This window comes from Equus asinus, chromosome 16 (assembly GCF_041296235.1).
Source record: "Equus asinus isolate D_3611 breed Donkey chromosome 16, EquAss-T2T_v2, whole genome shotgun sequence".
NCBI classification, from domain to species: domain Eukaryota; kingdom Metazoa; phylum Chordata; class Mammalia; order Perissodactyla; family Equidae; genus Equus; species Equus asinus.
Window position 1 is genome coordinate 13,990,656 of NC_091805.1, and position 26,072 is coordinate 14,016,727.

The 26,072-nt window shown below is 40.1% G+C and overlaps 1 protein-coding gene across 2 annotated transcripts in view; it reads left to right on the forward strand.

The window, feature by feature from the left end:
* The first annotated feature begins 3,338 nt into the window (after positions 1 to 3,338).
* The window catches only part of ST6GALNAC5 (ST6 N-acetylgalactosaminide alpha-2,6-sialyltransferase 5), a 157,749-nt gene continuing 135,015 nt past the window's right edge, over positions 3,339 to 26,072 (forward strand). The window contains exons 1-2 of one of the 2 annotated variants that reach the window (XM_014849456.3): positions 3,339 to 3,601; positions 4,387 to 4,614. In XM_014849456.3, the coding sequence (XP_014704942.3) occupies positions 3,587 to 3,601; positions 4,387 to 4,614 (243 nt within the window). In that variant the 5' untranslated portion in view covers positions 3,339 to 3,586. Of the gene's footprint in view, positions 3,602 to 4,386; positions 4,708 to 26,072 lie in introns of both variants that reach the window. The other variant, XM_070486634.1, reaches the window with a different exon arrangement.

Below are 26,072 nucleotides of genomic sequence, written 5' to 3' on the forward strand. Positions count from 1 at the left end.
ATAATAGTTAACAATCTGTCAGTACTCCTCTCGACACTTCACTTGTAGTATCTCATTTAATCTTCACAGCAAGACTTTGAGGCAAGTGCTCTCATGATTGCCATTTTACAAATGTGGAAACAAAGGTACAGCTAAGTAACCTACTCAAGGCCACAGAGCTGGTAAGTGGGAGAGTCAGAAGCTGGGTCCTGGCAGCCTGACTCCAGGAACTTGTTCTCAACTGACTAGCCCACTAGACATGGCCGCTGAAGTAGAATTAAATAAACCGTGGAACACAAATGGAGAAGGACACACAATGGACAAGGATCACATTTGTTCTAGAACTTTCTGCCATTATTAAGCTTTTTGCTTTTGTAGCATTTAGCAGCACTTTTTTCTCTTTTGCTTTAGGATCACAAGGTGGAAAGTGGTTGTGTCTCCGATGGAGTTTACATGATCTTATGGTCTGCTTCTCATCCATCTTTGAAATGTTGGACACATTTCTTTCTGAATTGGGAGGTCACTTAGGAATCACAGGCAGGGCCCTGGGTTTCCAGCAGCCTGTCCCTCTGCTTCCTTCGGCGGCTTTGTGGTGCCTTGGTGGCTGTGTGCACAGGTGGCACTCCCCCTGAGCTTTGGATTCCACCTCCGCCCTCCTCAGCCTGTAACATGCCTTGTTTCATAAATTCTCACATAACCTACATTGTGGAACACTCAATTTCTTTTCCTTTCCTTTCCTTTTTCAAAAATAGCAATCTATTTGATTGGATGTGATGGCACCAGAGGCAGAAATGTGGCAAAATTTTAAATGGTGAGAAATCCATCTCAGCTACCTGGATTTTGAAAAGCAAATTGTGATTCCCCGACTCACTTTGTATTGAACTGGACAAGTTAGATGAACTAAAAAAGCTTTATTGACTTGTCTACTTGTCTCTAAGTCAATCAAGTCTCTGCGAAGGCTGCCTACTTTCTGCTCTTTCTGGCTATCCAAACTATTAACTTAAGGTGTGCATAAAGCTTCCTAAGCATAGGTGGATAACCTTATAATATCAAACCCCTAAGATCTTAAATAAGCAAGCAGGCAGAAGTTGAGAAAAAAATCAAGTATTTTGATTGTTTCCTAGTTCTTTGTAGCATGAAGGTTCATAGCACTTATCTGGGAATAGACTGAATCCTTCAGGGCAGCCTGTGGTCTATGCATCCAGATATCCCCAATGTCTGGCACATGGTAGGTGCTCAGCAGAGTAGGTGCTTAACATGGTAGGCACTTGATAAATAGATGTTGAATCTCTAGTGCTCTATCTTTTATAGCCTGCTTGCAGACTTATCTCACACACTTCACAATGCGTGTGTGCAAGCATACACACACTAGGTTGTGAGCTCTTAGAGCAGAGGATCCGTGTCTTATCATCTCTGCGTTCCCTAATATAGAACCACCAGATCGCCGGTGATCATTAAATGATCACTGAATTGAACAGCACAAGGATTTTAACTTATGTTACTTGTTTTATCTGCCCTTCCCCCACCCCATCTTGTCCATTTGGCTCCCAGGCCTAAAACCATCACCTCAATCTAATCAAATAGTTGAAAGCTGGAGATCTTGAAATTATTCAAATCAAGTTCAGAATTACATTTTTAGATTTACCCTGGCCATCTCATAAGCTGATTTAGCAACTAGCTAACTGCTATCCCAGGAGGGGAAAAAAGCATAAGTTTAATGAATTTGGTCAGCCATACCACGTAACAGATGTCCACCTGCCGCCACGAGCTTAAATCATAACTGCAATGGCTGTTTGGCATGGCAAAATATATTAGAAGTGTTTTAGCACTCACTGGGCAACTTGCTAGATGGAAGGGGAACCATTCTGAAAAAATGTAGGCGGTCTGTCTAGTAGCATCTCAGAAGGAGCCCTGGAGAAACACAGATCATCTGCTTGCAGTGATTCATCAATCTGGTCCTTTGTTTCCCCAAGTTGAGTGTCAAGTGCAAGCATACAATCAAGAATTGCCAAGACCCGATAAGATTTTCCTCTGGCTGCTGCTCTTCCTGCCCTAACAACTGGTACTATTCATGCCTAAAGCACAAACCGAATAAATAGCTTCAAGGCTGGCAATGTTGGACACTGTTTTGAATTTTTTTGTTTTTCCTTGAAAGGCTAAATCCGGTGTGTTTCTCGCCTTCCCCCAAACACATTGCATTGATAGTCACTGTTGCACCAATAATTTTAACTTTCTTAACACTAAGTATGGAAGGATGCCTCAGAAGTTAAAAATAGTTCCTGTTGTATCATCAATACAGCAATGGATTAGTGAAGATTAAAAAAGGATTGTAATGCCTTTTTTGGCCTTGAGAAAGCTCTTATTGTGCCCATGGTTCAGTTGGCCCGCTGATCATTTCCATCTTAATGTAATCTTTAACATTGCACTGCTACAGGTGAGGTGTTAAGTAATACATTAAGACAACTATTCTCACTAAGCAATTTCACAAGAAGTCTTTTTAACCAAATTAGACATTTAACAAATGCCATTTGTAATTCATCATAGGGGGGAGGGTATCCTTAAAACTGGCTATTGATGTGAATTTCCCAACAAAAAACAATAACTATTTTTTTATTTTAATTGAACTTCTGAATGTGACATTACATACCGTCAGTGCAGTGGACCAACACCACGAGAGCACCAAAAGCTTTAGGATTCTTACAAAACAAGCAGTAAGCAGTTTAATCTCCAGCAGCCTGAAATCTTTCATTTAAATTAGGAATAATCTACAGGTCCAGTTAAACATGTGGATATGTTGTGTTGAATGTTAAGGTTTTTAAAATCATTTAGATGAACACTAGGAGCCTCAAAGTTCAGGTAGAAGTATAAATTATAATATTTAAAACAAGTAGTAAGCGAAATAATTTAAATCAAAATTATACTACAAAGATTGCATGAGAATAACTGGATTTAAAAAGTAAAATGAAGGAGGAAAAGAATATTAGAAAGCTTACAACTGGAAAACTGAAATAATAACTTTCTTGAAAAAATTATTTCGCGACTGATTTCCCCATGCCATGAACATGAATGCAAATGCCATAAATAGAGCCTTTGACATTTGGACTGTTGATGAGTTTTTATCAAAATTACAAGACAGAAAATTTAGTTTGCAGATTTTCAAATGGCTCTTGTGTTCGGAATCCAGTTGCGTTCTCTTTCCTTTTTGCTTGAGGACTTCATAAAAGATAAATAAGCCCTCGGACCAAGAGGTGAGTATACTGCACGGTTAACTCTCTCGCCCCAGAAATTCCACTCGGCAGCAAAGATGATTATTTGGGGGCGGGAGACGGGGATGCAGAGAGCTTTAGGACCCAGCAGGCGGCGGCAGGCGGCAGTTGTGTAGATCACTGAGAGACTACGAGGGTCCGGCTCAGTTTTAATTCTGTCTCTAATCTCTGCAACAGCGGCGCTTCCCGGGTCCCGCGGCTCCCCGACCCACTCAGCCGCCGCTGGCAGCCGGGCGAAAATCAGAGCCGCCCCCGCCCCGTCGCCCGCCATGGAAACCCTCCAAGAAAAAGTGGCCCCGGACGCGTGTGCCTGAGGATTCCGCACAAAAGAGGTGCCCAAAATGAAGACCCTGATGGTGAGTCATTTGTTGCAACTCCTCTGGGCAGAGCGGGGACCCCCGGGCTCAGCGCCCCCGGGGTGCAGGCGAGAGCTCAAGGGGCTCCTAACCCTGCGCCGCCAGGTCGCCTGTTACAAAGGGACAACTTTCCACCTGCTCCGCGTCCCCTCCCGAGTCCCCGGTTCTGCCTGGCTCGGAATCCCAGAGCCAGGATGGGAACTCGGGTTGCCTCGGCTCCTGGGGCGAGGGGCCATCCAGCCGAGAGCTGGAGAAGCGGCGGAAGGGTGGGCGCCTTGCTCGGGGGTGGGGGATGCCCCAAAGCAACACCCTGGCAAAAACTAAGTGGGGCGGGGAGGGAGGACCTTTGCAGACTTTCTTGGTGTCCTTGTCGGATTTCAAACTTGCAAGGATTGCCGAGGTAGAGCCCCAGGGGTCCAGAAAGGAGAGGGTGCAACGGCTAGAGATTCCAGCTGAGAAAAAGGGCCCCCTCCCCAAAGTGCGAGCCCACCCCTGGGCGCGCTCTCCCTCCGGTGGCTGGGCGCGACGACGCACCACCTGCCCTCTGCCGAGAGATCTGGGAGGTGGCGTCGGCCGAGAGCAGCTACGAGCCGGGAGTATCCACTGCCGTACGCGCGGGGACTGTGCCTCCTCTGCCCTGGCTGCGCGCGGCTGGGTCTAGGACCCAGGCCATCCATCCCGGAGCCCCCCGCCCGTGTGACCGTCTCACTGGTGTCCCCGCCGGGCGCGCTCCTCCGGGGTCGGCCCTCAGCGGCTTTTCTCTGCTCTCTCCCGCCCGCCCGCAGCGCCATGGTCTGGCAGTGTGTTTAGCGCTCACCACCATGTGCACCAGCTTGTTGCTCGTGTACAGCAGCCTCGGCGGCCAGAAGGAGCGGCCCCCGCAGCAGCAGCAGCATCAGGCAACCGCGACCGGCAGCGCGCAGCCGTCGGCGAGGAGCAGCCCCTCATCGCTCCCCGGGGTCCCCGCGGTACCGCGACCCCTGGATGGATACCTTGGCGTGGCGGATCACAAGGTGACAGCTCGCTCGCCAGCCCGCACGCCACCCAGCCTAGGGATCCCGGACACCTAAGCCTGCCCCCTTTCCCGGGGCTGGGGGGCGCCGTGAGTAGGTGCCATTCGGAGGCTGGAAGTGGGAGTGGACTCGCTGGGGTGGGATGGGATAGTTCCTTCTTGGTATGAATTCCAATTTGGAGAAAGATGCAAAGTTTTTCAGGGAATAGAGATGAGATGAGTGGATCCCAAAGCCTAATTTCCTAACAGGAACCGGCCCTGGAACTAGAATCCTCTGGTCCCCAGAACTGCAGTTGCTGGTGGGTGCTGGGTTCCCGAAGCCTCGGGTTTGGCCGCCAAGTCGTGCCCTGATGGGAGGAGACCCGGCATGGCGCGGGTACCAGCCCGAGCGTTCCTCCCGCCGCGAACCGGAGCGTGAGCAGCAACCAGTCCGCGGCCACCGCTCAGGCTCAGAGTCCCTTCTGATCTCTTCTTCGGATTGCTCGGGGCAGAATTAGCACAGCCCTGGAGAGGGATGCCCAGGCAGGCGCGGAAGGCTTGAGGGACAAACTCAGCTTCCAGTGGCTTGAAACTCCTCGTTGAGGGCCTGTTTTCCCCTGCCTTCCAGGAAGCCGCCGCATGGCTTGGCTAATAATTAATAAGGTGAATTTTTTTAAATTGAGCCTCCTTTCCCTGGAATAATAAATCTCTGGTTTCAGTGTGTGAAGCCTCTGGGAAAATCCTAATCAAGTTTCCCGATTTCTGAAAAGATATTTTAATACAGTTTAAATGTATTCCCCATTATTTGAAGCTGCTAATATAGTTTTATTAAAACACAATCCTACTCTGTATCTGCTCTATAAAGCTGGAGGATTTCTTGAAACCACTCAACTATTCTGCGTTTTACGTTACTAGATTATAGCTGTGAACCAAAGTAATATTTAGCAGGTGTTCCTTTTGTGTGAAAAGATTGCTTTTACTGTGTTAGAAAAAGTCGAACTTTTTTTTAAGTGGCAATCAAAATATATCCACTCACTTGTGCAGTGCATAATGCTAAGGACTTTGGAGGGTACAGAAGAATCTAAGGCAGGACGGAGGCTTTAGGGATCTTTGAATGCCTGGGGGAAAAAAATAACGTCCTATGAAATGTGAGTGAACAGATAGATGATAGATAGATGGATAGATAGATAGACTGATAGATGTATGCATAGGAAGTGCTACGTATAAACAGTATTCTTGGGGTGCAGAGATGAGAAAGATCACTGCTCTGGGAGGATCAAGGAAAGTTTCTTTGAAAAGGTAGAACTTACACTGGGAAGAATTCAGGGAAGCAGAAAAGAGGGAGAGATTTCATTATGAAGTGATGGGCAGGGGGCTCTTAAGTCTACCGACTCTTAAAATCAAAAATAGAGAGGGCCATCGCTGTTACAATTACAGCTTGGGTTTTCTAGGTTGTTGATTGATTACATACTTTGTATCTGCGTGTGCAAGCAGCCGATAAGGGCTGGAGTCCTGGAAAAGTTGAGGCATCAGCTTCTGACTAGGGATGGATGTAGTGTTTAGGTGTAACTGGTATATGATGAATCTATTGAGCTCAGTGGATTTTCATGGCCACTGTGTAATAGAAATGGCTATCTAGTACTTGTGAAGCTTTGATTAATAGGGGTGTCAAAAGGTAAATTTGCTGCAAGTTTTGATCTGCCTCTGGGAAGATATTCCTAATAATTCCCCTCCTGTGTTCTCCTGCTGAACAGACATGGGCTAAGAATATTGACAGCCTAAGGAGAAATGATGTCCTCATGTTTGTTTTCAAAACTGTTTATTCACACAAATATATTGGATTCCATTTTCAGTGTATCAGAGCCTCATTTCATTAAAATGAAGATCAGCTCTTTTTTTGGAAGGAGTGTTGAAACTCCTTATGAGAAATTGAGATAATCTGTAGTAAAAGGGTTTTATAAACTGTGAAGTGTTATGTGAATGAGAAATATGTGTGAATGTCCTTGGAATTCTTAGCAGAGGACTATAAAGGAAGATCTTTGCAAATAATTAATGCTAATGAAACTCTTTCATAGAAAACCAACATCTCACAAAATTCCATACCCAAAGGGTTCAACAGAGTTTACCCAGCCCAAGCAAAGGACCAAATGCAGATCTTAAAATCTATGCCTCCTCTCTAGGCATTATTCCAACTGTCCCCATGAACCGAATGTAAACTTCTCCTCACAGTATCTTTATTCCTACTATTTAGCTGGGCAGAGTTCCATTTCTGACGGCCACCTGAAGGTGCCTGTGTGAAATGTTTGTCTTCTTCAAAAGTTGCTGTTTAATTAGGTTTGTCTGGGATCTTCCTGTCGTCTCGCTTAAGCGGAGGTGGAAATCATTTGTTAGAACATTACTAGGAATTTTTTTTCCAGTTAACACAGGGGAGTGTAAGAAATGAAAGCTTTTCTATTCTTATTATGTTGCCAGATGATACTCTGATTGCTTCGTTTTTTTCACTCTCACATCAGGCCTTAGAAAAATTATAGGATGTGCTGAATGTGATGACCACCAAGCCATACGCTGCTGCATATTGAATCAGAATTCCAGCAGACTTTTTATTTGCCATTGATTTACAGAATCTGGAGAGAGTTACTGATACCGTTTAGGAAAATGTTCACATCTCCATGGCTGGAGGTCTCAAAGTCTGATAAATATGTAGTGTTTATGTTCAGTTACATGATGGCATTAACATTATAACTCCAAGATTAAATTCAACAGGTGGTCCTAATCCCCAGCACCTGAATTTCACAAATTACAGCCTGTCTGCAACAATAGTCTTGTCTCATATGGCTGCAGACTGAATTACTGTTGAGATTAAATCACCATGTGCTTTTGTTGAAAGACATGCTGCAAGTCAAGGCAGTGATGAGCAATATGTGTTGAAGCTTAAAATATCACTTTCCATGGTCAGATTCCCTACTTCCTTTCACAAACGATGTGAGCTGAAATTGTAATTCCAGTATAACTAAGTGAAGGCTACTTGGAGTTTCTTGTGATAATGAAGGCATTTCATTTTCTGTTCCATGGATTCTTTCTCTTCATTCCCAGTCCCTTTCCCCAGACCTTTTCCCACAAATGTTTGGCCGATTCATTTCCATCTTGTTACACAAGTGTCACCACACCTGCTGTGTCTGTATCTTGCCATTACTTTCCTGGTCCCTGTTTTTGGAAGTCATTGATTTCTAACCAGATCGGCCAGACACATGCAAAGAAGCTGATTTTCATGGCTGTGGGAAACCTTCTGCATTTAGAACTGCAGCACAATCTATAACCAAACTGAAAGCCACACTAAATCAAGGAACCCTCAGAGGAAAGCTCCAAGTTCTCCTAGCAGAGCAGAAGGGGGGCATGGAAGCACCATTCTCTTTCCAGTCTGGATCTGGTCTGTGTAGATAAAGTCATTTGCCATCTGGTGGACCCTGTGAAATGAAACTGAGCCGATTCCCATTTTCAGTGGACAGGAGCCCTTATCACAGAAAGCCCACTTGTCACCTGGGCTGCCCTTTTCTGAGATGGCTTATGAAAGAGCCCTGATCAGTGGGGTCTGAGGCTGAGCTGCCATCTCCTCGCTTCACTAGTAGGCTTTAGGAATGGATTTTACACATACTACTAACATGCTTGTCCTTGGTTCTTTCCTTCCGTAAGTACTCAGTCATTCAGACAAAATAAAACTGCTTAGAGGTAATAGTACTGTTACTATTAATTGGTAGATATCCAGTTGGAGTTAATGCAAGAGTTGAAAAATAATTCAAAACCAGAAAAAAGGGCATATGCCATATAACTTACTTTGAAATTATAACGTAAGTTTTCTTCCTTTGGAGAAGCATATAAATTCCCAAATAGAAGTTTACACCATTTATTAGACCTCATTTTATAATATTTGATGCGTCACACGAATGATAAATAATTTGGGTCTCAAAGAAGTTCCAAGTGCACTGATTTTCAGTGCTAAGTATCGCAAGATGTGATCTGCCAATGATGATGACACCCTGTTATCACAAAGCATCAACCAAAAGGAATCATGAAATGAACTTTTTCATGGGTGAGGAGCTGCAATAACATGGTTGCCTTTAACAGGAGAAGTATTCATATAACATTTATTAACTATTTATCTTTCCTTAATTCTGAGAGCCAAGAGTATTTCTTCAGTTTCCCACAGGAGTAATCCCAAGAGACCTCCGTGCCAAAGCCCAGACCGCACCTGGTAGATGAGTCTGACCTGGCTCTCCCTCAGGTTCCAGCCATTCTGGCCTCCTTGCTGATCCTTGATCACTCATTCTGCCTCAGGACCTTTGTACTTGCTCTTCCCTCTGCCTAGAAAGCTCTTGCCCAAGATCTTTTGCATGGTTGATTCCTTCTGGTTATTCTTTCCTCAGATCACGTCATCTTCTTGTGGACCACACGCTTTAAATAGTCCTCTCCTCAACAGTCATTCTCTATCATATCAGCCTGTTTTGTGTTCCTTATAATCTTTAACAATATGTGAAATAATCTTAAAGTTTACTTGTCTATTGTCTGCCCTCCCCCAAGGTAGAATCTAAGCGCTGTCATAGCAAAGTATTTGTGTGTCTTGTTGACCAGTTTAACTCCAGGCCCTAGAACATAATGTGGCACTTAGTGGGCACACAATAAGTGTTTACTGAAGGAAAGAAGAAAGCAAGGTGTGTGGCCGTGGTGGGGAGTGGGAAGGACAGAGCTACTTCACCTTATGTCAAGTCCTTTCTCAACAAGATTGTCACTGCAGTCACAACGCCCTGGTGTGGCTCATCTTCCCTAAAGGTGGTTCACTGCTGCTCCTCCTAATAATAATGGGAAGGAAGACTAGGAAATGATTTGAAACATAAGGCTCTTTGGGAATGACATTTAGGAATCTACATTTTAACAGGCTTCCCTCACAATTCTTGTGCGCGTTCAAGTTTGAGAATCATCATTTGAAACACTTTTAATCATCACGATGCGTAGTTCCATAGCTAATTTATTTCTGGGTTTTTGAACTACTCGTAGCCCTTAGTAAGTATTCATTGAAGGCTTTATCGTTGCCAAAATGGGTATTCTGATGGAAGAACACAGTTGCTACCCTCAAAGATCCTTTGATCTAATCACAGAGAAAAAGACAAAGACGCAAGAAAGGTTAAATAATAAAGCAAGTGCTGAATACCAATGTGAAACCAGGAAACAGTAAATCAAGGCACTGACACTAAAAAGGTGACAATTTCTGTGATCTTTCCCATCTGTAAGCTAAGTTAAATATTATTATTATCTTAGAAGTTATAAAAATTTCAAACTAAAATTCCATTACATATTAGCTCTTTTTAATATATATGTGTGTGTATATATATTATATATACTACATGCCATGAATAATTAGTGAACAACTTGGATATCAAAACACCTTCAAAGTGGACTGATTTTACATTCACAATATTCGACCTCTTCGTGATTTTCCTTTGACATGGCACGGGGTGTCCTGGACCCTTGAAGGGAGCTAACCCCGTTACCCTGTGCAACTGTCTCTGTAACATATGGTGACCAGAGTTTCCAAATCAGGTCTCGTAACTGGCGGGACGATGAATTTGAATATAATTGTGTTGGCCATAAGACAGAATATTTGCAGTCAGATCTGTCCTGGAAACATGACATCTGTCATAGCGTGGACTTTCCATAATCTCTAGGGTCAAGTGGTGGTGCAATGTAATTCCTGTCCTGTTGCTGGGATAAAGGGAGATTAAAGAAGAGAAAAGGGTTTGAAAAGTTAAGACTCCTCATTAATCAACAAATCATTCCAAAACCTCCTATACACCTGTTACACACTCTGAGCAGCTGTGAAGGATCTTAAGTATAAAAAGACAAAGGATGGTTGTTTCTTAAATAATAATATTATTACCCATGCTTTGTGAACCTGATTCAAGAGAATTCCTTTGGGAGTCAGTAAATTTATGATCAAGTAATTGACAAAAACTTGAGAGTGAGGACATTTATGAGATGTACTCAGATTCTTCTTCACAAGCTTTTTTAATCTTAAACTCTTAGTCTGGGCCTGGGACATATGTTTTTATTGCATGTTCTGTTCAATATAGTTCCCAAATAAAAGTCTCAGGCACACATATTCTCAGTTTAGACGGCATATCATAGAGAAGCCTTCCCTAACTTGTAGCCCAGGTTAGATGTGTGCTGTATGTGTTATCTTCATAGCCAGGGTCCCATGATAATACTTATTCCAGTTTATTGTTATTTCTTGTCTAAAATTGTCTGCCTTCCCTGCTTGACAGTCAGCTCCTGGAGACTGGGGATTTTTTTCTCTTTTTTCTCATTATATTCTCAACCTTTAACATAATGTACAGTATATAATGAGTATTCAATAAATATTTGTTGAATAAATGAGTATACTTATATAAAGATTTTAAATTTCTTCTAAAATAAACCTGCCTCAAGAGTTTCTGACCATTTGGAGTCACTGAAAAGGAATAGCTACACGTCATAAATATCAATTTCGCCTGCCTCAATTTGTAGTTCTGTAACTATTTCATTTCTATGTTCTTGTACTAATCAGATCTCTTAAAACATACTCGGAATTTTAGAGCTAGGAGCAAAACTTAAAAATTATCAAAGGGAATTCACAAGTGGTCGTGTGATTTGCCCGAAGTCACAGGTTAGTGGCAGAGCTGGGCTAAAATGTGCATCTCCGATGTGAGTATCATTACCATCAGGGAAATTCAGTGCCAATATATTCCAAGCAGTGATTCAACGTTATTTGGACAGAATTTATTAAAATGAAGAGCCTAGGCCTACCCAGTTACTGGAAAGAAATAAATATTTAAACATCTTATTATTCTGAGATGAATATGAGAATATGCCTCTGGATAGTTACAAAGAGCTTCCACCAACCGCTGACTTAGCAATGGGCACTCTAAGGGCTGTATGAAATGCATGGTACCAAGGTAATTGGAACAATTTGCAAATCAGAGTGGATTTTGCCTTTAAAAAGTAAACCAAGCCAAAACGAGTGTCGTGTTTAATTATTTGCAGAAAATGTCATGAGCAGACCACTCATTTAGCTGAATTACCTTCTCCACAGTGGGGGAGAAAACATCATCAGGAGACTCAGTTAACCAAGAGTTTGAAGAACTGCCATTTTGCAAGTAACCATTGGCTCTTACTAAATTCTGAGGTGTAATACTTTGGGATAGAACTACTTTAGACAAAAAAGAACCATTTTACCTATAGCAGGGGACAATTAACCTTGATAGTTGTTGTAGCTCGGTATGAGAAGGAAAGTTTTTTATTATGTTCTCTTTTAATGGCTAAGGAGGCATCCATAGTGTTCCTGGGAACCTCACAGAGTCTGAGGATACTTTGGCAGACTGAAATGCATTGTTAAAACATTTTTTTGTAAGAAAGCATATTCTGGAAATTAATTGCACATATGGGACTTCACTGACTGAACTGCATTATTGTGTTTCTAATTTACAGATCTGCTCATGTTGCTTGCTTGCCTCCAATGGCTTCCCATTGCCTGGAGGATCAAGCTCAGACTCCTTAGGGAGGCTTGCAAGGCCCCACAGCGTCTGTGAGGCCTACTTCTCCAACCTCACCTCCCACAGCTCCCAGCAGCCCAGGCTCCCTACACCCTGGGAATACAGCTTGCTGTTTCACACTTCCCTGCCTTTCCTCCAGCAAGGAATACCCTTTCTCCTTTTATCCACCAGGTAGGGAACTAATCATTCACTAAGATCCAGCTCAAGCATCTCCTTTCTAAAGTTTTCCCACATACAACCTCTGTGCAGAGTCGATCCCACATTCTCTTAGGCCAGCTATGTATGGTCAATCAATTACACATTGGCGAGTACTACTCTGTGTTAGACACAGGAGAGGGAATGAGAAAAGGATCTAGTCCCTCCCCAGAGGAAAATCACAGTGGGGGAAATACATATTCTAATTGCTATACCTTGGTAAGTGCTGAAATATTCTCTGTATTTTGTACATGCAACTAATCATACAATATTGCGATTATTTGTCTACGTGTTTGTCTCCCTGACTAGACTTACCTTCTTGAGGCCAGGAACATAGCTTATCCATCCTGGTCTCTCCAGAGCCTGAAAGTCATGCATGTTGAAACTCAGTAAATGTTTGTTGAACGTTAGGTGAACAGAGTCCTGTTGTAATTAGATGTAATAGTAAGAGGTTGGAACAAGCCTGTCTAACAGACTTACTCATCATAGGAATGACAGAAATGATAAGTAGGGGACAGAAATGATAAGAAGGACTGCACGTAAGTGGCATTCACATCTTTAATCTGGTTCCCCTTTAAATATAGTGTGGCATCTGTTGACCTTTCCAGAGTAGTAGACCAGATGTTGAGATACATGAATGCCCATATCTGAGGACAGTATGTTGTCATGGGAGGCAGAGGGACATGCCCAAGCTTTGTACTTGTTGTGAGCTCTTTGGCAAATCATGTAACTTCTAGGCCTGAGCTAGTCTGTAGAAGAGAAAATTCAACTAGATTCATTCATTGCCTCATTCATCAAGTAGTATTCTGTACCCACCATACACTTGGCATTGTGTTCAGGACCCAGGAGCCAACAGTGAATAAGGTATGATCCCTGACGCCACAAAACTTACATCTGTTGAGAGAGGCAGCTAAACAGACGTGAAATTACAGTGCAGATTTGTATAGAAATATTTACATGCTACAGAGATTTGATTTTATCCTAAAAGTTTTGAGGAAGTTTTTAAAGGGTAAATTAGATGAGTAACTCCAACAGATATGTATTTCAGTGGGTCACCACGACTTCAAAGTGGCAAAGTCACAGCAGTCCTAGGTTGTAGGAAGAGGGACCAGTTAGCAGACTGTTGATATGATCTGAGTGTGTGACACCAGTGGCCAGAGCATAGAGATCTAAGCTGTCTGTCTGCCCTAAGTTTCTGTGACCGCCCATCCCGCTGCGTTGGTGCAGGCAGTCTGAATGCAGCCTCAAACAGCAGAAGGTTTGTGGTTCAAGATTGCCTCTCAGTACTTAGCGAAGAGAGTTTGAAGATGATCCCAGATGGCGCTTCAACTTTGTCTAATTCTGAACCTTGCTGTGCGTCTGGATACCACACACTGACTTGAGCAAATCAATGGTGTTATGGTTAAGGCAGAAGCAAGCTGTTTGTGGAGACTATCGTGCTTACTGGCAACGACAGGAATTAAACCCTCCACCTGCAGCAGAGCCGTGGGGTGTGAATAAATGTGCTGAAAGAGACTTTATTGTGTAACAGTTCTACTGGGGGCGACTTTATTCTAGAATAACCTTGTCAAGGGGGACTTTGTTGGATAATAAATCTTACCAGGTATAGATCTGTTGGAAGTACGAGGTGGCGAGTGGTTTCCTTTTCTTTCCTTTCCCAGAGTTATAGACAGAGCAATTATCATTCTTTTAAATCACTTAAGTTTGTTAGCAACTTCTAAGAAAAGTAAAGTTTCTGTTTCCCTTGCATTGGAAGGAAATTGGCCATAAAGTAATGTGAAACTTGTCAAGAGGGAGTCTGATTCCTAACTCATTCAAAAGCATTTGCTTGGGAACAAAACAATGTATATCTGAATGAACTCTGGTTTTATGGGGCCCATATTTGGAGTTACTCGGCAATGTCACACCTGCCAGGCTGCTGTCAGGGCTTTCTCAGTTGTCTTGCATTACCTGAAGTGGTAGCTGCTTCCACTCTGTACTGCAAATCATAAAGCTGGTTCATTTCATTTTTATTCTGCTTGTTTTAAGCTTTGAACAATCAACGTGCAGGAAGTAAAGCCATTCTGCTTGTATTCCAGAATGTGGAAATGGGAAGGGGGATTGTAGAAATTTGTGTGTGTTCCCTACTACTGATGCCACAGCCAGACCGAACGCAGCTTGGCCTTGATGCTCTGGCCAGCACTAATCCCCTGAAGAGTTATGCCCATTACGCTTATTAACAACTCTGTGTGGTTTTTTGGCTCAGTTTGAAATGTTATGCGGTTTTAATCCAAAGGTTCAGAAATAGAAGTCGGAGAAAGCTGTCATAGGGCACAGAGTATCCTGACTGAATGAGCCTGCTGTAATGAATTGTAAAGATGAGCTAACTGGACCCAGGACCGAAAATAAGGACCAGAGAGAAGTAACACCAGTTGCTTCCTCCATGTTATCAGAAGGGCTCTCTTTCTGGCTGCTCAGACATGAAATGCTGACTGGGTTCAGGAAAGGCAAGTAAGGGTAGCTTTTCATGGACCCTGCAGTGTCTATGAAGGGGTCACAGTTTTTTGACATTATTACATTTGAATGTGATTTGATGTGCTGTTTGATAAAGGGCCATTCTTAATGGGACCGCAGAGCATGCTGATGGTGTCTTAGCCTTTAGAAGTTTTGAAGGATGGAAAGGGGCCAGACTTTATTTTATGTACCTTCCAGGGTATTCTGCCAACCTGTGAACACCAAAACTCCGTAGTATTTTGTGCAATCTGTGCCCATAACCATATTTGAGAGCATGGAATACCTTCTATCTGGGAAAAGCTTCCTCAGCATCATCCCCACTACAGCATGTTGAAAAAGAAGTAAGAGAGAAGAGAGCCAGAGTGTTAGTTCTGAAAAACAAACTTAACACCCCACCCAGTTGTAAATGCTTATACAGTCATGTGCCAGATAACAACGTTTCAGTCAAGGACAGACCGCATGTATAACAGTGGTTTCATAAGATTAGTGCCTTGTAGCCTAGGTGTGTAGTAGGCTATACCATCTAGGTTTGTGTAAGTATACTCTATGATGTTCGCACAACAGTGAAATCGCCCAATGATGTATTTCTCAGAATGCACTCCCATCTTTCAAGCAACCCGCGACTGTGTACTCATGGTCTTCTCAAAATGGCAAAAGGTAAAAGGAAGAAAATAACAGTTATTCATAAATCTAATGCTAAGACATATTTATGGTTAATAATTTAATGTATTTCCTTATAGATTTTTTATACATATCAGATGTGTGCATATGTGACATTTTAATGTACTTCCTTCCCATTTTTTATTCATATATGTTGGGTATGTGGGATCTATGAGTATATTGTTTTATCAGTATGATGTGATCAGTGGTATAAAGGAGTACATGAGCTATACTTTTAGATTCTAGTTCTAAACATTTATCTTGTTTAGTAGCTTAAATATTCAAAATAGCAAAATATATTCCAATTAGAGTTGAAATAGGAAGTAAGTCTTGATATTTGTGTTAAATTCTCCACTTACTAATGCATACATCTTCTCCTAGCTCAAAACACCCTTTTCTTCCTGTTGTTTACAGCACCCCCACGCCCCACCGCCGAACTTTTCAATTGCAACAATGCTTCCTTCCCTCCCTTTCATCCCTCGATCATTTGCTCAGCTAAAGAGTGTGTTCCAGAATTTTTCAATTTGTGAATCATTCCCAGTAGCCCCTTAATCCTTCTTGTCACTTTTCTCTAAATTCCCTCCAACCCATCAGTAGCTATTTTGGGGGCATAGCCAATGGCAAACTCATATAGGCTTCCAGCACACGTTAAAAATGATCGCCGTCTTCATAGTCACTGAAGATTTCCAGACGTATGACTCACAGCTGCATTTATTTTCTAGGCTTCCACCCTGGGATTTCATTCCCTGTCTCTATCTAGTACAGGTTTAATTTGACATAACTGTCTTTCCTAAAAAGAAATTTTACAGTGCAAATCATTATAATTATCACCTTCTTCTTAATTAGCAAACTTTTCTGTATTTCTTTTTCATCTTCTAGTTTTATAAAACATTTTAACTCCTTTATCTTATTCTAACCCAACCTATTTCATTCTGTGACTGTTCTTCTTGACTTTTTTTTTGTGCTTGATGATATCTCTTGAGCTACTCTTTATTTTTTACATTTTTCAAATGTGTGATAAATGTTATTTCTTGACTTTGGCATAATCTCAGAACTCCCTGTTATTCTTCCAGTCCTTGGGTGGAATCACTCTGTCATTAGAGACATCTTGGCGTAATCTCAGAACTCCCTGTTATTCTTCCAGTCCTTGGGTGGAATCATTCTGTCATTAGAGACATCAGGGCCTGCTTTTCCCGTGACGGCCAACTGGCAAGAGATATATTTTATACATCTTGGTCGGTGGCTTCCAAGTAAAGGGAACATGAGAGCTTTGCCAACGAGCTCTCTATCAGTTCTTTGTTTTGTTGCCTGAGCTCTCTCATTCGTCCTCTAGACTGAAGTCACACTGAATCCTTCCCATCCAGTTTTTACAGTGTTTTTATTATGATGACACATACATAGCATAAAATTTGACATTTTAAGCATTCTTAAGTGTACAATTCAGTGGCATTAACTACTTTCACAGTGATGTCAACCATAATCACTATTTCCAAAATTTTTCAATGAATTTGCCTATTCTAGATATTTCATAAAGTAGAGTCATTCAGTATTTGTCCCTTTATGTCTGATGTTTCACTTAGCATAGTGTTTTTAAGGCTCATCCATGTTCTAGCATGTATCAGAACTTTGTTCCTTTTTATGGCTTAATAATATTTCATTGTATAGATATACCACCTTTTGTAGATCCACTCATCTTTTGATGGACACTTGGTTGTTTCTACCTTTTGGGCATTGGGAATAATGGTGCAATGAACATCAGCATTCTTGTCCGTTTTTTGAAGTACCACCCTCCGTTTTCCCTCCTTTTCCATTCCCATGACAGTGCCTGAGTCTCCAGCTCCCATCGCCTCAAGACTGTGGAAGCCACCCTACCCCTAGCTATTCCCACTTCCATGCAAAAAAATATAAATAAAAGTAAAAACATATAAAGAGGAGAAGAGAAGGCATTAACTGCACTTGTATTTCTTTGTCTAAAAATAATGTAAACATTTTGAAAAATAGGAGAGGAGAAATGTTTCCAAATCCTACCACTTTGGTGTAAGATATAATTTCAGTTTATTTCTGCCAATTTTTTCCATTGCATTCTCTACTTTTTAAACCTAAATGTGAGGATATGTTTTTTAAAAAGTACATATGATTTTAAGCCTGTTTTGTTTTTGTTTTGCTGTTATTAAAATAGCCATTAAGATTTCCTTTGGTTAGCATTTGCCTTTTCTATCTTTTTCCAGCCTGTAATTTTCAGTCTTGCTGTGTACTTCTGTTTTATGTATGTCCAGACCCCAGACCTGCCCCTAAAATTTGCAGAACCTGAAGCAAGAGTACAAATGGAGGCCCACATACATCCTAATTGCTTTAATCAGTAATTATGTCTTTATTTAGAAAAGATTTTCAAATTTCAAAGGTTTCATCTGAACTATTGAAGTTATGGATTTGGTCAGAATAATTCTCTTGGTCACTTTATTGTTTGCTCAATAATTAAATCTTCATTCAATAAAAAATGTGTAGTATCATGCTTGAGAATTTTATGTGGGTAATACTTGACAGAAGTCTTCTGATTTGCATTATGTCCAATTTTTTTAAATGTAGGCAGACTACCTCTTAGAAGATTTTCTATTTGTCTTTTTAAGATTCCCCACACCCCCGAGATTCTTTTTCCTATGCTCTATTTTTCACAATCTTAAATTCTTATTCTACTCCACTCGCCCAATACACACTCTCAAGCAGTGACCAGCTCCATCCTAGCAACAGTGCAACTCATGAATCTTCATGGCATTTGAACACGGTGGCCTTTTGTTTTAAGGATAGAGGGAAACAAATGTGGAGAAGCACTTTTTCTGGGGCCTGAATGCTGTTAGACGAGAATGGATGTTTACAGTTGTGGATGATGCTGTGACAGAATGGCAGACATTTCAGTATGTCTTTAATATAATTTGTGTGTTTGTTTGTGATCTACTGCGCCTCTTCAGCAGTCCTCCTTATAGGACTTATATAGAAATGAGAATCTGCATTTCTAACAGGCACCTCATGATGCTGCTGCTATTGGTCTGGGAACCACATTTTGAGTAGCAAGATTCTGAAATATAAGGCCCAGATCAGGGGCCCCATTCATCTGATATTAAGAGTAATATATTGTGTATGTCCTATACTAATAGCACATAGTTGGACTTTTCAGTCTAAACTCACGATTATTGTCTTTTAAGAGTTAAGCTTAATTCATTTACATTTATTGTGATTTTTTGCTATATATTGTCAATATATTGGAGGGTTGATCTTTTTTAATCTCATTTAAACATTGTATTTGTTTCTTTTTTATGCTTTTTTTTCCCTCCCATTTTCCCCCTTCCTCTGGATTGACAGAGTTTCAGGGCTGTTTTCAGTCCCCATTATTTCATTTTTTAACCTATATGAGTTTGGAAATTAAACTCTTGATTTCTATTCTTTTAATGTCATTCTTGAAATTTTAACATGCGTATTTACCATAGTCTTAAGTTAATTAATATCTTTATCTTCCTTCCAGATAATTCAAGGACCTTAGAACACTAACTCTGGTCAACCTAACCACTAATCTTCCATGCTATTGTACAGGCATATGTCAGAGGTATTGTGGGTTGGATCCCCGACCACAGCAATGAAGTGAATAATGCAATAAAGCAAGTCACACAAATTTTTCATTTTCCCAATGCATATAAAAGTTATGTTTACACTATACTGTAGTCTACTAAGTGTTCCATAACATTACATCCAAAAAAATGTGCATACTTTAATTAAAAAATACTTTATTGCTAGAAAATGCTAACCATCATCCAAGTCTTGAGCAAGTTGTGATCTTTTTGCTGGTGGAGGGTCTTGCCCTCCACACAATATCTACGAAGCATAATAAAGAGAAATGCAATAAAATAAGTTATGCCTGTATTGAGGTACTTTTGTTCTTTTTTTAAGCCTAAAATATTGGATATTAGCTTTTTTTCGGATAGTCAGTGTTTATGTAGATTTAACTGCAAATCACCAATTTCTTTGCTCATTGTTCCTTCTTGCAATTTAGATTTCCACTATGCTTCTTCCTGAAATAAATTTTTTAGATGTTCTGCTGATGAAGTTCTGTTGAAGGTAAACACAGTTTTAGTTAACCTGAAAATATCTTTATTTTATGCGTATTCTTCAAAGAGAACTCAATTCCAGATCATCAATTGTTTTCCCTCTCAATATTTTGAAGACCTAATTCCTGTGTTTTTTCCCTCTCGTTGATATTGAGCTGTTTACCATCAGGCTAATTGTCATTACGTTTTAGGTAATCTAAACCATTCTCTCTCTAACTACAGTCATGCATTGCTTAACAACGGGCATACGTTCTGAGAAATGCGTCATTGGGCAATTTCATCATTGTGCCAACGTCATAGAGTGTACTTACACAAACCTAGATGGTATAGCCTCTTACACACCTAAGCTATATGGTACTGATCTTATGGGACCACTGTCTTATATGCAGTCTGTCAACTGAAATGTTGTTATGCAGTGCATGTCTGTATATTGTCTCTCCTTCTTTCTATCTCTTCATAATGTTTTATTTGTCTCACTATGGTGCATTCTGGGTAATTTCTTCTGATTTTTTTTCCATTTGTTATTTCTCTATTCATCTGTTTCTCATCTGTTACTTAACCTATCCACCAAGTATTTTTTCCCAAGTCATTTCTCGATGTTTTTTTCCAAATATTCCTGATTATTTTTCATAGTGTCGTCTTTCCTACATACGTTTTATTTCTGTATCTGATAACTTCGATATCTTGAATCTTGGAGATCTAAGTATGTTGTTTCTTTTTGTGCTGATTTAATTCAAAGGAACTTATTTATTTATGTGTTTTGTTTAAGTTTGTGTGGATGTGTATATTTATCATGACTCCACGTTCATCTGAGTTATATCTGTGGGAATCCTTAGTGACCTATGTTGAAAATGCATTTCTCCAAAGAAAGCTTGCCTTTGTTTCTGCCAAGCTCCTGGGGGGTCGTACCAGCTAAGAACTCATGCTCTCAAATAAGCCTGACCTTCGGTGTACATGCCAGTAGTGGGAAGGTAAACCACAAATCTACATGATTTTTATGAATTCTCGAGGAAGATTGTTTTAGCCCTTTCACCCAGAGCCAAAGACAGAACAGACAAGTTTTCTTGTACTTTCCCTGTGTTGGGTAGATTTTCTTGTTCTATTTCACTCTTTCCTTGAAGGTTAGCCTTCCAGGGTCTCCCTTCCTTGCTCAGGCTCAAGGCTGTGCCTCCTGTCCCTCCACATCGCTGTTGAAATCCAAGGCACTAGGTGAAAGGATCAGCAGTGACCCCGGGGCAGCGGCCGTCTCAGTGCCCACTCATCATGCTAGATTTGTACTCTGATTTCATTTTCAGCTTCTTTGCAGTTCCTTTACTTTATTATTAATTCACTTAACTAAAAAGATTTTTAAGGAATTTGTTATCTAAGTGCTTGTATCAGTGGCAAATTTTAAAATATTGTACTTTAAAATTAATATATGGTTATTATGGTTAATTTAGAAATATAGAAAAGTAGAAGAATAAAATAAAAATCTCCAGGCTAGAGATAGCATAACCATTGTAAAAATTTTGGAGTGTTTTCTTAAGGTCTTTTTTCTATGTACATTATTTTTACATGGAAGAGATCACACCATATGTATCAATTTAAGCGTAATTAAAAGATATTCACAAGTAGGAAAGTGGAGGATTCTATAGAGAGGTTGGCAGCAAATAAAACAAATCTTTCCAAATAAAAGTCTCAGTTCTCATGTCATCCAATATGTTTTAAAAATACAATAATTCATCATGCATATTTTTAACAATAAAACTCCCCATTATGCAGATTTCTATTTGTGGAAAATGAAAATATTTTTGTTTAGCAATTCTTTTAGCACAGTATCCCAACCATATAAAAAAAAATTAGTCATTTTTAGTAGTGTTGGAATAGAACAGCATCAGTAATTGATTTAAATGGTCATCAAACACGGCAAGAGATTTCATCTAAAGCATAGAGTTAAAAAAAGAAATAAAAGATCTAGCCCTGTGAATGGAATAAAAATCTCAACTGGAACAACTGAGGAAGAACTTTAAGGGCAACCTTCCCCTAAACCAAAGAACCCGCAAGAAAATCCGCAATTGGGTTTCTAACTTTGGATTTAAATCAGATAAGGGAAGACTCCTCTGTTGTTTTTACCCCCACTTTCTTATTGTGTTAATTTTTCTTTGTCTCATTTGACTGCAGTATACATAGAAAACACTTTTTTGGTAGGAACAGATAGGTGGATGGCCTTTCTGATTCCTTGCCTGGCTCACATTCTTAGATGCTTTCAATTTGGCTGTCCAAAAATTCTTGGTGACATAATTTTTATTTCTGATCTCTCGGCTAGGTGCCTTGGGAGATGCAATAGAACCCTAACTTGGAGCTCCCACTATACTTAGAAAAAACAGACAATAAAGCAAATGTTCAATGAATGTTTCTTGATCTAGTTAGATTTTTAATAACAGTTTTATTCATATATAATTCACCCTTTTAAAGTATACGATTCATTGGTTTTTAGCATATTCATAGAGTTGTGCAATCCTCACCACAATCTACTCTTAGAACATTTTCATCACTCCTAAAAGACCTCATACTCACTTCTTCTCCTGCTCCTCTCCCCCGTGCTCCCCCAGAGACATTCTATCTCTATGGATTACCTATTCAGGACACTTCATATAAATGAAATCATTTAGTATTTGGCCCTTTGTGACTGGCTCCTTTCACTTAGCATAATTTTTGAAGCTTCATTCATGTATCAAAATTTCTTTCTTCTTTGTTGTTGAATAATATTCCTTTGTATGGGTATATCACGTTTTATTGATCCATTCATCAGTTGATTGATATTCGGCTTTTTCCTCTTTTTGGCTATTAAAAATAATGAATAATGAACATTAGAGTACAAATTTTTGAGTGAACACATGTTTTCATTTTTCCTGGTTACACACTTAGGACTGGAATTGCTGGACCTATGGTAATCTGAGGTTTAACCTTTTGAGGAACTGCCAGTTTTCCAGAGGCTGCACCATTTTACTATCCCACCAGCAATGTATGAGGGTTCAAATTTATCCACATCCTTGTCAACACTTGTTATCATCAGTCTTTTTTTATTCTAGCCATCCTAGTGGATCTGAAGTAGTCTCTAATTATAGCTTTTATTTGCATTAACCAAATTAGAGATAGTTTTTATTTTTTATAATGCTAATTTATCAATTGTTTTCTTTCACCATTTGTGTTTTTGGTGTCATATTTAAGAAACTATCACCTAATTCAAGATCATAAATATTTGCTCCTACATTTTTTTCTAAGAGCTTTATAGTTTTAGCTCTTAGATTTAGGTCTGTGATCCAGTTTTAATTAATTGTGTATGTGATGTGACAGGGGTCCAGCTTCTCTTGCATGTGGATATCCAGTTGTCCCAGCATTATTTGTTGAAAAGATTATTGTTTCTCCCATTCAACTGCCTTGACACCCTTGTTAAAAATAAATTGACCATCAATATAAAAGTTTATTTGTGGACTCTCAATTCTATGCAAGTTATTTTATGTAGATAGTCACTAGCCACACCAGGCGTCACATGTTCTTATGTGCTTAAGACTAGCATGGACAATGATTATCAATGGTCATGGAAAAGAATCATGATCTATTATTTCCAAAGGTCCTGCAAAGATGCCTGTGCAACTGAGCATCTTTATGGTTTATATAGACTAAGAATAGGTCTGCTTTGTACACTATTGAGTAAGTAGTTAAAAGGTTGTAAAATTTCTCAGGTCTCTCAGAGCTCACACTTGCAGGAAGCTTGATTTCACAGCTCGTACATGACAGTCTCGAATAAAAGTACTCCCGTGAGGGTGTTACTAGGGACAGAGAAAAAGGCTGTGCTTCTTTTATTGCTGCTATTGCTATTTAGGGCTTCTTTGTTTCTTGCTGTTGTTTCAAAAGATTGCATTTTGCAATAAGCAGCAAAACCATAAGATAGATCTTAAGTAGAGAGAGCCATGTTTGTTTTCTTCAGCCACAGTGATTTTCCACTTGCCCTGGAAGGCGGTCACCATCACTTGTAAACAGCGAGGATAAATCTGGTTTCTGATACTCATCTTTATGAATAGAACAAAAGCAGTTTCTCAAATTTCCCCTTCTTTTCAAGAAAGATCTGAATGTATTTTAAATATTCCACTCAAATTAATCTCACTCCTAAATAAAACATTGAATGTCTGAGGTGGGAAAACAGAAGACCTTTCAGCACCACCACAAAATTCCATGTTTTTTAAGGTAAGAGGGTCACCTGTAGCTGACATAGAGGAAATTTAGGAAAGAAGAAAAAGATCAACTTTCCTATATCTGGAGTTCTTTAAGTAACAAACAAATGAACGAACATAAAGTACACATGGTAACCCCAGCATACGTAATTAAACTTCTCATTTAAAGTTTTTGCACCTCAATCTCTTCAGCTGTGCAAAGAAAGGGAGGAGGATTAAATATGCAGTGGAGTAGTGGGTGCCTCTAGCTGCTTCATAGGCTGTTCCTCAAAATGAGCCAACACGTGTCCATCATCCACCATAACTTGTTTATTTTCACCAGCAAGTATCATTTGCTAGAATGTCCAGATTCATTTGCTTCAGCCCTAAGCATGTGAGGTTCCTAGAGAGCAGGATTTTATTCTGAGTATCATTCATGTATTCACTCTTTAATTTATACCCATAGTCTTGGCAAGACAGGGAATATCACAATGGAAAAAAGTAGATTCTGCCCTTAAGGACTGCGTGAGCTTTGGAGACTCAGAACTCAGAAAATAGCTTGGCAGAGTGTTTAGTAAAAGTTTGTTAACAGAGAAAGAAAGGAGAGAGAGAAGGATGGACAGACAGACAGATGCTTGGACAGACTTAGATTCCGTCCTTCTTCCCAGAGAAAGGTGAAATCATGTGACGGCACGTTGAGACATAAAGTGGCATAAAAGGTGAGAAGAGGTGAGCTAAAGGAAGGCAGAGTCACCAGAAAAGGACAATTATAGCAAAATGCTTAAAGGCAGTGTCTTTGGAGACAGACGCCAGATTTCAATTATAGATCTGCCATTCATTGACTGTGATTTGGGGCAATTAATTATTTTTGAGCCTGAGTTCCCTCTATAATATGTAAGGAGGAACAGTATCTACCTCGTTGGGTTATTGGGAGGATTTAATAAGATAATACTAAGATAATAACCGTTACTCCTTCAGTGAAATACCCAGCACTCAGGAAATATTGGCCTTTAATAGAAGATGCTAGTTAATTCATGTTTTCTTTAACCCTGAAATGTGGTCATGGCACACAGATGCAAACCTTTTTCAATCAGTCATGGGTGGGAGGATTTTAGACTTTTTTCCTTACCTTTGAAATAGGTTCAAGACAAGGCTGTCAGGGAAAGCCTCTGTATAAGAAACTATCATTTTTCGTACGATTTGCATTTCTAAAATCCATCAAATCCCCAAAGTTTCCCCCTTGACCTTCCTGGAAGCTGAAACAAAAACTGAATCATCACACAACTTTTTGAGGTTTGCTTGAATCTACTTTGGAGCCACATGAATGAGGTCTCTTGGTAACTGACCTGTCAATCTGAACAGGCCCATTCCAGGGCACAGAGTGTACACCCCCTGCCTGGCCACCACCCCTGTGGCAGCAGCGTTTGGGATCCTAAGGAGTTTCGTGTGCAGAGTTATGACAAAAATCAGCCAAGTGTTGTTAATGATATCAGGTGACATGGGAGTTTGGAGCACTTAAAAGGCAGGGGGGAGCTTCAGACAAGGAAACTTTGTATCCAACTGTGCCCAATGGGCCTTCCCTATGGACTTTATAGGCACCCCATTGTCATTTGTCACTTGGTGATTCAGGCTACACTCAATAGGAAAAAACCCTTACCTTTCACAATATTCTCTCTCAGCAGTGCAATTTCATGAGTGAAGATGGTCATAGTCCAATAATTAATCCAAACTCTTCAAAATGGTAGAACTAATCATAGAATTCAGTAAAGTTGCAGGATATAAAATCAGCATACAGAAATCAGTTGTGTTTCCATACACTAACAATGAAATATGTGGGGAAAAAAACAAAAAGAAAAACAATCCCATTCACAATAGCATCAAAAACAATGAAATACTTAGGAATAAGTTTAACCAAGGAAGTGAGTGAAAACTATAAGACTTTGATGAAAGAAACTGAAGAAGACACAAACAAATGGAAATATATCCTATGTTCATGGATCAGAAGAATTAATATTGTTAAAATGTCCATATTACCCAAAGCCATCTATAGATTCAATGCAACCCCTGTCAAAATTCTAATGGCATTTTCACAAAAAAATAGAAAAACTCTAAAATTTGTGTGGAGCAAGATCAAGAATACCCAAAGAATTCTGAGAGAGAAGAACAAAACTGGAGGCATCACACTTCCTGATTTTAAATTATATTACAAAGCTATAGCAATCCAAACAGTATGGTACTGACATAAAAATAGATGCATAGACC